At 33.8% G+C, this 13,472-nt stretch overlaps 1 protein-coding gene across 1 annotated transcript; it reads left to right on the forward strand.

The window, feature by feature from the left end:
- Positions 1–5,924: 5,924 nt before the first annotated feature.
- LOC104225936 (peroxisome biogenesis protein 3-2-like) lies at positions 5,925–11,804 on the forward strand. Its single transcript, XM_009777811.2, has 7 exons — positions 5,925–6,102; positions 6,442–6,603; positions 6,739–6,938; positions 7,023–7,153; positions 8,693–8,820; positions 10,419–10,646; positions 11,209–11,804. The coding sequence occupies exons 1-7, from the start codon at positions 6,098–6,100 to the stop codon at positions 11,462–11,464; spliced, it is 1,110 nt and encodes a 369-aa protein (XP_009776113.1). The 5' UTR covers positions 5,925–6,097; the 3' UTR covers positions 11,465–11,804.
- Positions 11,805–13,472: the final 1,668 nt, after the last annotated feature.

Below are 13,472 nucleotides of genomic sequence, written 5' to 3' on the forward strand. Positions count from 1 at the left end.
GGGTGGGCATATTTCGGTTGGAACCGAATAAACCGACCGAACTGATTTTTTTTTTTATTTCGGTTTCGGTTATTTGGTTTGTTCGGTCGATTTCGGTTTAAAATTTTAAAATTTCGATTTTTCGGTTCGGCTTTCGGTTATTAAGTTTTTTAGTTCAGTTAACCGAAAAATCGAATTATTAACATATATGTTCTTTAAGTTATATATAGGCTAAGCCCATTGGTAATAAATTAATACTATTAGGTCCAATCTATCAAAGACTCAACAATTAAGTCCATCAACTTTCCAATCTTAAAGACTTTCAATCTATTAAAACTTCCATAGCATATGTGATAGATACCGGGATAATTTCACACAGAGTTGTAATTTACACTATGTTTGAATTTTATGATCCATAAAGTGTGCAAAGTTTAGTCTATTTTTTTCTATAAACACAATATTTCCAACAATTTCGAAGTTTTGGGGAAAATCAACAAAAATCGTCGGTCGTATTATTACATAGAAGGAGTCCAATATGATAATGTTCAAACCGAAAACCGAAATTAGAATAACCGAACTGAACCGAACTTATTTCAGTTCGGTTTCGGTTACTATTTTTACAAAATCGAAAACCGAATGACCGAACCGAATTTCTTCAAACCGAACCGAACCGAATGCCCACCCCTACCGCCAACTTCGATCACCATACCCACCACTTCATCTAAAACCAATTTTTTTTAAAAAAAAAAAAATTATTTGTATTGCACCATGTAACCTCCATGAAACACTATGAAAACCTCCATTAGATACACCTTATTTTCTTTTAAAAAAAACACTAACAAACATCATTAAACCAACCATCAAACCCAGATGAACCACCTCCAAAACTACTATGATACCACTGCAAAACAACCTCTAAAACAGCTCATCTTCACATCATTTCTGCAAATATAATTTCTTTTTTGGGGATTGTAAATTAAGAATTTTGATTTTTTTCCAAAAAGGGTAAAATAAAGAAGGGAGCCGCCGGAAGATGCCGGAAGGAAGGGGGTTGTAAGAAGCATGGGGTGAACAAGGGACCGATCACCGATCTATTACCAGGAGGGATAAAGAGTGGTAGGGTGGGATTAAAGAGTGGTAGGTTGGTAGGGTCGGAATTTGTAGAAGATTAAAGAGGGGTCGTCTGGTAAGATGAGGAAGAGGTGGGTGGGGTTCTTATTTTTCTTTTATTTTTTCCAATTTGTTTTTAATTCGTTGAAATTAAATTCACGTGTCCTCGTCTTATTCGTTACTTGGCGTGTGTGCATGCCACTTTCCTAGGATGAGATCGGCCAAAAGGGTAACAACTATCAAATAATCAAGTATAGAGGTAATTAAAACCACAGATAGTTTAAGGATGTAACCAATAATATGTGTCAAGTTTATGGCGTATTAAGGTATTTGCCTCGTTATGGAGCTGATTATGACCGATGTTATTGTTATGCTTTGACCAGAAACCCATTACGCATACCGAATTGATGATTATTCAATCAATCCTTATAGATTTAACTTTCATTCTTTATTCATATACCCACCAAAAAATCTGAATTATCAACTATATAAACGAACTCAAAAATATTTCATATAAGTATAGATCCATAATGAATCTTGTGCCAACGAATACTAAAATTCGGAATAAATAGAGCAACTGAGTATTAAGAGCATAGGATCTGAAATTTTGAAGAATTGAGTTGCATCTCTTATTGAAAGTACTATTTAGAATACTAGTTTAGTGTACGTGCGTTGCACGTGTACCTCGTGTCAAGTAAATATATGTACAAAAATAATGTTTCTGACTACAAATGCTTCATCCCAATTTTATATTTTTTTTTAAATCAATTTAGCATCGATATATTTGTGAAAATTTTCATATATACTAACCTTAGCTTGTACTACATTTTCAATTGTTGTATTTTAAAGGGGGGAGGGGGAAGGGGAGGGGGAGGGGGAGGGGGAGGGGGAGGGAATTTAGAAAACAATATGAAAAATTAGAGTTTTGGAATAAGAAAAATGAATATAGTCATCTAAAAAATATAGGGTTATTCTCACCATTTTATTCCCTTCTTTTGAGTCGTCTGCTTATTTTCATTTCATAAAAGTTTGTATAACCAAAACTGGCGACAATATATAAATAAATATCAAATATGTGAATAAAGTTACAACCGAACATAAAAAATACTAAGCGACATGAAGTTTAAATCAATAATTAAAGCTTAGATCATAAATTAATATGATTAAGTTATCATGCTAATAAATTTTTTACAAGAACTATGAAATACATGGCACATTTAAAAAGAATTAAAAGACTAAAAGAATTCATTCCTCCTAATCTCGTCCCAAAATCATATGAATACTATATTCATTAGATAAATAAATATCAAATACAAAAATATAATAGAAGAAAATCAAACTTTTCTGTAAAAACCTACCAGAAAGAGAACTAAATAACTTTCAAAAGCCTATCCAACAATTAATAACTAACCATGGAATGTTAGGAACAAACAAAATATTGAAATAACAATACATGTGTCGAAATAATTAAAAGTTTTAGACCGAAAAAGAGAAAAAAAAGAGGTTTCTGAATGTTAAATCAATAGGTAATTTGACTTCAAATTGTAGTCCTACGGGCAATCAAATATGTATTTGATGTATTTTTTTCCAACTTTTCTGTCAGATAAAATTTACTACATTCGAATATTAAAAATTAAAATTACACCAACATATTTTCGTAAAGAAATCAATTCATATCATTAGATCTTGTTAAATAGTGGATTGAATTTAAATTCGGTTTTTTTTTGTCCATGAATTAGAGCTTTATGTAGCTGCTATATATGTATTTCCGACAATAATATCTTCTTAAAACTTTTTGAATTGTGACTGAATAGAATTTATTTGAGTTATATAAAATTATAAAATTAACGTTAGAGATTTTTGTTAACATAATAAATATTGTTCTCATTTAGCTAGCTCAATAAATAAAGTTATCATCTACCATAAAAAAAATTCGGATGCTTTATTTGTGATTTAAAAAGGATTCATATGAAAATTTGTAAATTAAAATTAAATCTGTTGGTCTTCTAAAAATTTAGGATGAAAGTTGACATTATACCTCCTAAAAATTTATAGTGACAATATAAAGTTTAAAAAATAACTAATGTTGAATAATATTTTACTACAACTAACTTAATAAAAAAGATAATATAGCGAGACAATGTCACCTATAAGACTGAATAACCGAAATCAAGAAAGAAAGAAAAAACGACAACTCATTTATAATATATTTGGTCATCTACTATTTCATCTTTATTGCTTCAAATTCATATTAATATCAATTTGACTCTTAATTTTATATCATAAATTGACTTTTTAATTTCTTTCATCATTAATGCTCTTCCTACAAAAATTAATTTATATACCTTAAAGAGTTGTCAACATGACAAATAAACTTACTTATATAATGAATTTTAAAAAATATTAACTTGAACTCTTTTGCATTAGTTAATTAAAAATCTTAATTATTTATTCTCGACATTAAAGAAAATAAATTAACTTTTATTATCAAATTCTTATATTAGTTCATCCCAATTTTAAAATTTAACTATAATTAGAACTTTCTTGAATAGAATTTTTGATTTCAAATAGTTAAAAACCATTAGTATGTCAATTTTGATTCGTTTTAGTGCTTCCAAAATCATTGTTCATTAGTATGTCAATTTTGATTCGTTTTTGTGCTTCTAGGATTATTGTGCTTTTTTACTTCTAGAAAATATTACGAATAATTTCTAAAGTTTTGAATAATAAGAAAATCCTATAGTTTAATATAGTTTTAAAGCTTTAATATTAATAGCGTCAAATAAGGACATTCATATAAGGTAAAAAGGTTAATAATTTAAAGTGCTAAATATTAGGATTTGCTATCTAGTTTAATAAGGAAAGATTTAATAAAACAAATTTTAGTTGATTTTAAAGTCCTAAAATTTAGGAAAGCAACTTAAAATTACAAATTTATCCAATGTAAAATCTTTTTTAAAGGGTAAAAAGGCGAACGACATTTCGCTAAGGGCCTTCGTGCTTTTAATATAGTATAGATTGTTGGAAAGCTGGTACTTGAAGCAAGAGATAAAACTCTATTGAAGAAAGCTTTGAAGCTTAGTACGTAAATTGGGTTTTCAAAAATGTGAACTATTTCTCGTGGGTGTTATTGAGTTTTGTTGGGAATCTTTTAGGAGCTTAAATCTGAAATTATAACAAATTTGGTTAAAATTCAAAGAAGTTGGGTTGTAAATTTTGAGCAAAAATTAATAAAGATAAAAACAATGCTGGTTGTTTTTCGGATTTTTGCATTCTCTCTCTCTTTTTACCTTCGGGTAATGGGTTGGATTATGGAGGACATTTGCATCTATACCCGTTTTTTGGGTCATGTTTTAACTTATACTCGCTTTGCAAAAAAACTTGCAAGCGTACCCACTTTTCGCGTAACTTCAGGCATACGGGCCTGAAGTAGCAAAGACAATTGCGCAAACTTCAGCATTCTAGTAGACGGGTCTGAAGTAGCAAAAATTGCTGAACCAAGTATGCTGAAATTTTTGTTTGTAATTATTGAACTTAAGCATTCTAGTAGCTGAAGTTTTATTCTCTATTAGCTGAAATTTTTTGTTTGTAATTGTTGTTCTCTATTTGTTGAAGTTTTTGTTTGTAATTGCTGAACTTAAGCATTCTAGTAGCTGAAGTTTTGTTCTCTATTTGCTGAAATATTTTGTTTGTAATTGTTGTTCTCTGTTTGTTGAAGTTTTTGTGTGTAATTGCTGAACTTAAACATTCTAGTAGCTGAAATTTTATTCTCTATTTGCTGAACTCCAGCATGTTTTAGCTGAAGTTTTGTTCTCTATTTGCTAAACTTCAGCATGTTTTAAGTGAAGCTTTGTTATGTTTGTGATGAACTTGACGAAGTTTGTTTTATATTTGTAGTCACGGATCCAGTGAAATCTTGCTTGGCAATAAGTCATCATTGCCTCATATTATGGTTCTTTCTACTCTTCTGAACACACAATGGATGAGAATTTTTTACATCAATTTCTTTAGGACTTTATTGAGGCGACACGGGAACCAAATATTACATTTATAGTTGCAAAGTTTGATGGAATACTTGGGCTTGGTTTCAAGGAAATTGATGTTGGAAACACTACACCTGTCTGGTAATAAGGCCTGCAATTCATTTGTTCAGTTCAGTTTTTAACCAATTCTATCTTGTTTTCCTTTCTTCATAGTTTTTGGAATCTTGTCTGTTTGATTCATGATATATGTGCAGGTACAATATGGTGAAGCAAGATCTCGTAAAGGAGCATATGTTCTCTTTCTGGCTTAATCACGATATAAATGCAAAAGAGGGAGGTCAACTTGTTTTTGGTGGTGTTGATCCAAAACACTTTAAGAATAAACATACTTATGGCAATCCTCCGTATGAACTGAAGTTTCATAGCTGCATCAACAACAACAGAAGAAAGAAGAAGAAGAAGAAGAAGAAGAAGAAGAAGAAAACGAAGGAGGAGGAGAAATTGGGCTGAAATTGTTTAAAACGTGGGTACAAGTTAAATTTTTTTTAAAAATAGATATAGATTAAAGGGAGACGACCAAATAAGACGCGTGTGCAATTTTTACAATTATGGGTAGGTGAATTTTGAACCGGATAGATCAAATTTTGATTGAGTCTTTTAATAAGGAGTTGCCACATGACTCTATTAAAAATAAAAATAAATTTGATACATATTCCATAGGATAACAGTAGGGTCTAAAATGATCAAATAGCAGAATGTTTGGTAAATTTAGATAATTTTCGATACTAGAGGGGTATATGTTTCCGATTTTAAAAAGATGGGTTAAAATAAACAAACACATCTACTTTTGGCAATATTGAGCCAAACGAGGTATCGAAGTGGGAAGTAGGCTTCTCCAACGCCATTCTTGGACTCTTAACCTCCCACAAAGTAGCAGCAGGAACAGTAGATTAAAATTCCGGCCCACAATCAAGGCCGGTGAAACAAAAAACAGGATTAACCTGGGCTACTAGTACTTCGATTGGATGTGGTTCGTTAATTCTATCCTTTCCTTTCTGTAATTTCATATGAATATAATTTATGATAATTTAAAAAAAGTTGGGTATGTTATTATCCGTGCAGTGATACTCAAGTTTATATTTTATCTTTTGCTTTGTGGCAGTTCAAGATTCCTTTTTTTCTTTCTTTTTGCCCCATTTAACTGATGCTTTTTAAGAAATATATATATGTTGTAATTGCAAATTGGGTTTTCATAGAGAGGTGTAGAAGTAGCTCAGAATCTGAAGGGTTAGGCAGTTGATTAGAAGAGAAAAAACTATTGTATTGGTGTATCAGTATTTTATTTTTGACACTGATTTTATTGGAATAGGGAGTTTTGGAGAAGGCATAAGAGGAAGGTATATGTTACACTTGGAGTTATTGGAAGTGGGTACCTTTTGTTCAAGCTGTATGACGGACACAGGCGACGTCTCTCTGATCTTGAGAGGGAACTCGCGGATGAAAGAAGAAATGAGGAACTCATTAGATCCCAGTTAAGATTTTCTCTTTTTAATCTTTTAGTTTTTTTCCTGAAAAGGAAGGTACACTGTCTCCTTTTCATTTTGGTTGGTGTACTATGCAGTCTTAGAGCTATATTATGCTCAGAGTTAATTTGTCTCCTCCATAGGGTTAAGGCACATTTTGAGAACATTCAAGGAATAGCTGATTCAACAACATTGCCTCATGTAATGCGGAATTTAAGAAGTCGAATAGAAGAAGAATTGGACCTTGCTCTCTTGACGGAGAGGTTGATGAAAGGAAAAGACCAGCCAAATAGTCTAACAGCTGCAGAGAAGCTCGAGCTGTGGGAGAGACTCAAAATTTTAAGTATGGACATGTGCACACATATAGTTTGTGTTGAATTTTATGTACAATAGTTGGCTTATAATGTCGTATTTTGTGCTTTTCCAGCATTTACCAGAATTGTGTTGTCTCTTTGGGCAACCACAGTGCTAAGCTTGTATATTAGAGTTCAAGTCAACATATTAGGGAGACATCTTTATATCGATACTGCACGTGGCCTTGGAACCTCTTGTCAACTTGTAAGAACTGCTTCTTTTTCCTTGTCCATGACTATGATTCTATCTTGCAATTATGTTTATATTGATTGTTGTATCTACAATGTCTTAAAAAGTCTTGCCTTCGGATGGTTATGATTTTCCACAGCTATGTGGTTGATGATTGCATACTGCGTCTGTGGGGCAATGTATAGGTCAGCAGGTCGATAATGACTGCATCAGACTCTTGGAAAGATGTTTAAACAGGAACACGAACTGAGATTGTTAAGAACATCCCGATTTCCAGGATGTTTGAGACATAGATGTTTAGAGATCCATTAGTTGTTTGGAGGAGTAGGAGTAGGAGTAGGGGGCTTTGTGTAAATAAGAAAAGTTTGGGTCTTTTAAAATATGTGTCATAAACAGTATGCAAAAAAAGCCCCTTCTACCTATTAATGAAAACTTGAGTCTCTTTCTCTCAAAAAGAAGACGCAAAGGTCTCTTTTAATTTTTGGACCCAGTAAGTTAAGTAATGACTGAACGTTAATTGAAAAAATATTTGTAAGCTTGGCTATGCTCGTAAGCCTGCCTTGCTCAGCATCTAAAAGATTGAGCCCAGCTAAAGTATTCTTTGCAGCTGGTTTGAACTTGAGAAAAATTAGAGCCTGAGCTACTCACTAGGCCTTTGTATCATGCACCTGTGTATGAACAAATTGAGGAGAACTGGAACATCTGGCAAGAAAACAATGATATTGGAACAACCTGAAGCAAATATGAAACAGGAACAAGAACTAAGGAGACTAAAATTTGGAGTTGATTTTCACAACAAATGACAGAGCAGGAATATTGTGAGTCTATACATGGGAAGTAACTTGCGGAGCGTCTGTAATGAGATGGAATTTTAGTCTTTGTTGTGTAGTTGGTATGGTTAGAATTTATCGAGTCTTCTAGTATCGAATTGAGTTTTTTGTTTCTGGTACCCAACGTGTGTAGTCTGGGTTGTATTTTCTGGGTGCTCTTGACAAATCATGTTTCTCTAGATAACTTCATTACTCTGCTTATCATTTATTCAGATAAAGGAACAACAACAACATCATACCCAGTATATTCCCAACAGGTGGGGTCTGGGGAGGGTAATATGTATGCAGACCTTACCCCTACCTAATGAAGGTAGAGAGATTCAGATAAAGGAAGTATATGAAAAAAAATTCAACATCTAAAATTGTCTAGTTTACCGATAAATTTTTTTTTGGCTAATTCCCACAACCATTGTCCCTCTGTTTTGGTGTAGGGTATTCAAACGAAAATATAAGTATCGGATTCTATAAGAAGTAGAAAATCAAAATGAAAGTTCAACCCTTTATTGTAATTGAAAAGGGATATTAAGAGTGGCTTGTTTTATGCTATACCCTACTTTGTAGTTGCTTGTTTCAAGTGCATTTTCTTTATTTACTCTATGTTAATGCTGATCCAACTGACGGTAATCTTTTAGCTCTCAGTTTTTTCGCTTGTTGAGGTGCAACTGATAGTATTCCCGGTAGTTCTTTTACTTATTGGAAGAGCATTTTCTTTTTGTTATTCTAGGATGAAGCTGATCTAATTGACAGAGATGACGAGCAGCAGTTTCTTGCCAGTGCAGACTATCTTACTAATGTTGGCCTTCCTGCCTTGATTTCAAGTTTTGAAACTGCAGCATCTGAAGTTCTAAAAGGGTAGGCTCCTTACTTTGTTCTTCACCACTTGGAAGTTCAATTATGCATCTAGAGTTAGCGGGTTGCTCAGTTCTTCCATTTTATTTTCAGTTAGTAACTAACTAACTTTTGGCATTCGGTCCTTCGAACTGACTGATGGACTTATGAATTGATGGTTAGATTCCATAATTCTTTTTTTCTGTTTTTCCCTCTTATGTCAAAAGACAGAATTTTCTGTCTTCAGTTGCAATCAGTGTTAACCTATATTATGAAGTTTACGCAAAGTTTCAAGGTGTTAAAGGCCTACGCCACTGTCCTTGTATTTCAAGCTTACCTTTTTTTCTTTTCCCGTCACTGTGTAACCATACTTTAAGGTTCATCTGTTGCGGATAATTCACTTGACACTAGATATTATTATGATAATTGGTTTCTAATGAGAATAAATCAAGATGGGCATGATGCAAGAGGTTGGAAAAAATAGAAGCTCAATATTTTGCAGTGATACACATCTGTGAATAGCTCCTGGAGGGAGATAACATGGAGGGCATCAAGGTGGAGATATAGATTGGACTTCTGCAGCACATGTAAGATGTAACTATTGTAGTCTGACAATGATGATAAGATAAGGGAGAAAATGAAAAACAGACATGGCAAGGGAGAGAGGAATGGTATTGGGGCTTGTGGAAAAAAGGGAAGCGAAAGAGTGGGAACGAAAAAGTTCAACTCCAGAACAAGGCATATGAGAAGCTTGAAGAATCAAACCCATGTGTTTAAATGCATAGACTTTCCAACAAGCCACAACCCAGTTCTTTTGGAATTTAAATGAACGTGCAGAGACATACACACATGCTCTCTCCCTCTCCCTCTCTCTCTCTCTCACACACACACAGAGAGAGAGAGAGAGAGAGTTTATGATGTGGGAACCACATACTGAATAAAATATCAACAGTCAGCATCTGATAAGTGCCACGTTTCACTCTCTCCTGTATATCTATGTGCAAGCAGTAGATGAGATTACTTGTGTGTTATTCTTCTGTTTTATGTTTGTTATTTGATTTTTTACCATATTCTTTTAGAAGTTAGATGGCCCACTTATTTTTCTTTTTAAAGTAGTTGCCCATAAAGGATGTTTAGTTGGAAGCCAATAAATATAAGAGCACTAGCCATTGAGTATTGGAGTCATTTGAGTTATCAAATTGTGATTATCCTCTTCCGACCTCCTCATCCAGTGGCCAACGAAGAGGGCCACATCATCCTGTCGGTCGACGGGGTTAAACAAACCTTTATCATGTATATAAAGACCCAGGGATAAAGAAGCCGTACCCATGCGATTGTAGGTGATAGAATGGATATAATGAAGGATAATATAGGACCAATGGGGGTTCACTAAGAAAATGTTTCTCGATGCTCGTAGTACAAACATACATGCTATTTAGAAGGCATGATGTGTTGGAACATTGTCCTCCTGGAGTTAAACATTTTGGTGGATGAAAGGTAGACGATGACCCTTCACAAACAATGGGATTGTGTAGTTGTGTGTAATATACTTACTTTGTATTTGAAATAGCTATGCCTTGCCAAAATTGGTCTTTTAAAATTTCTGAACTTCTGGTTTGCAGAAAACAGTTGAAGGATTTCTTCAACACAACTTTACTGCATGATACTGTTCTGCGGATATTGGACACCTTCATGAGCTTGGGAAGCCCTCATCACTGGCTGGGCTTTTTGATGCCAGAGCACTTTAAACTATATAACTCTGCAGCAACCTCTAGTAGTGGTAATACAGAACCTTCTCCTTCATCCAAATTCGAACAACTTATGCTGGAGGCACGGACCGTTTTGTCAAGGTACTTTTGTTTATTTTTCCCATTGTGTTGCAAGACAAGATTCAGCTTGGTATACCAAGTTCATCACTGAATTGTTATACAAGATCTTAAAATGGTTAAGGCACTAGAGGAATATTTATCCAGAATGTGAAGAAAACAATCATATGAACATTGAGATTTTCTCGATATTATGCGGAAAAGCAAATTTTTGACATCTTTTGTTGAGCACATAGCGGAAATACTTCCACATTAGTCAAAATTTGGGCAATGTCACACAAATGGATAGGTCTGCTTGTAACATTTGCACCTTTTTATGCTGCTTTGAGCACAAGGAAAGGTACTGAATTCCCCACCCACAACCCAAAAGGAAAAAAATAAATAGGAAAAATGGAGCTGTCTGCTGTGTTCCTTCTAAGGATAAGTTTAGAATTTAATGCATCTGATCAAGCAAAATGTCTTCATTCCTTAGCTCTTAACTGATGCCTGCCAGTTTAAAAAATATTGACAAATTCAAGTATTTGTTTCTCATATTAATTCACTTTGGCAAATTTGTTAGTTGATTACTTGTCCTTTTGTTGGGCAGCTCTGAATTTGAGAATATTCTGGATTTGTCACTTAAAACGGCAGTGGATGTGATGATGGAAGACGTGACTGTCCTGTGCGGGGAAACCAATTTAAAATTAGGCATTCCATTAGCTAAACTTCTACCACGACTCGCTCATATGAGTCGTATCCTGCTTGAAGAATCCAATCGGAACAGGTATATCCAAGTTGTCCAAGACATGCCAGTAGTAGAAATGTTCTTCACCTTGTTATATGCAAGCACACCAACTTCATAGTGTAGGAGCATTGTTGTACTTTTATTTTAGCTTCAGCCTGAGGCATGGTTGTAATAGATTGCATTAGCTCTTTGTTAGTTTCTGTAAGGGTTAAAATCTGAAAAGAAAAAATAAGGAAGCTGAAGATTTTCTAGTGAAATTTCACTCTTTCCAAGTACCTATGGTATGCTGCTTACTGCTTAGTATGTAATTTCTTATGCAACCTGATTATTACATCAGGTGAATTAATGGTTTAGACCAGCTTCCCCCTCTAGCTTAGTTGTCCCTTTTTCTCATGTATGTATAGACTTGAGCTTTTCTTATCATGCTTATGTGCCATTAAAGGGTTATTTAATGATTAGCTGAAAGTTTTAATATCATTTACTTGTATATTTATGTACTGGTAATCTGATACGTCTTAAATATTTTTTACTTGACTTTTGTCCAAGGAAAAATCCGCCAACAAACTAAAAAGAACCCCGCTACTGTGATGTTAATAGAGATCGGTCTCTACAAACTTGAAAAGAAAAACATTGTGGGATTTTAGTAAAACATTAGGATAGGCTGGGAGTGAAGCCCTTTCTCGGACCCAGCTTGAATGCTGGATGGTTTGTATACCGGTAACATATTCTGTGAAAAATACCTTAGTAATAATACAGAAGAAAAGTATAAAAAGCGTAGCACAGTCACAGGTTCATTGGAACAAAATTTGCAAGTGAAAATACCACCTTTTGAATTTCGAATATTAATTAACATTGTTTGCTGCATCGTAGAAGCCCTTTGGGATTTGATCAACCATTCATCGGATGACTGATTGAACATGTTTACATATTGCATGACCATCAATTCGTACGTGTCGGATCCTCCAAAAGCATCACATTTTGGAGGATCCTAAAACAAATAAGACGCTATTCTTTGGAGTCCGAGCAATATAGATTGATAGTGATAGTTTAAAGGGTGGCAGAGGAATAATAAGGAAACCCTTCAGTCCAAGAAAAGGAGGCGAAAACCGAGCTCAGCTCCTGCATCATTGGAGCAAGAACATGTCCGATGATCTTATCCATCTGCTTTGACATGCTCATGCAACAATGATTCAGCAGCAAAGATCAGTCCCAAAAACCACCTTGTGTTGGAAAGAACAGTTTCCTTCTGTCCTCTGTTTGGCGCTCTACACATTGTGAAGTAGGAAGAGGAGCCTTATATTATACTAAAAGAAGACCAACAAAGCAATGCTTTCACTTGTTTCATAAATCTTGCATGATTTTGAGGAAAACCTTCACTTCATAAAGTCTCTACTTACGGCGAAATTACGTCACCTTATCTTTTCAAGACCAATGACGGCGAAATTAATGATATCTCGCATCTTTATGCTTTGCCTACAACATAGACACCTAGCTGCCTTATTTCAAAGCGACCCTTTAATGATTGATAGGAAACCCCAATTGATTCTCTTTTTTGCATTTATCGTACTGGGAAAAAATAAGTTTAGTTTAATTCTTAAATTGAAAATTGTTTGGGGTCGTTTGGTAGGATGTATTAGAGAAAATAATACATGTATTAGCTTTTGGTATTACTAATTTCTTGTTTGGTACACTTTTTCAACCTACGTACAAGTATTAGTTATACAACATATTTGGTATTATCCTATGTATAACTAATACATATCAAACCGTGGTATTAGGAATACCAAAGCTATTAATGCATGCATTAGCATGATTAAGACAAAATTGTTCTCAAAGTCTCTTAAAGCTAAAAATTATGGACGGTATTTTTGTCAACAACTAATTTTCTTAAAAATTATGCAACGCATTTTAATTTTTAATACACCACACCAAACAGTGTATAAGAAACAATTTCTGCATAACTAATGCTTGCATTACCTTTTTTTTTGGTCAACGGGAAATTTTATATATATATAAACTAGAAACTACAGTGCATATTACTGCAGTTCCCCTAAAACAACTATGTTTTGTTCAATTGTATCAATATTACATGCCAAAATTCCTAACTACTTCAATTCCTAGGATAT

This window comes from Nicotiana sylvestris, chromosome 3 (genome assembly GCF_000393655.2).
Source record: "Nicotiana sylvestris chromosome 3, ASM39365v2, whole genome shotgun sequence".
NCBI lineage: Eukaryota > Viridiplantae > Streptophyta > Magnoliopsida > Solanales > Solanaceae > Nicotiana > Nicotiana sylvestris.

What these genes read in the sequence shown, in the direction of transcription:
- LOC104225936 (XM_009777811.2), top strand. An exon ending in GGAGAGACTCAAAATTTTAA is followed by an intron (nt 6,939 to 7,022) that starts GTATGGACATGT and finishes GTGCTTTTCCAG; the next exon opens with CATTTACCAGAATTGTGTTG. An exon ending in TTGGAACCTCTTGTCAACTT is followed by an intron (nt 7,154 to 8,692) that starts GTAAGAACTGCT and finishes TTGTTATTCTAG; the next exon opens with GATGAAGCTGATCTAATTGA.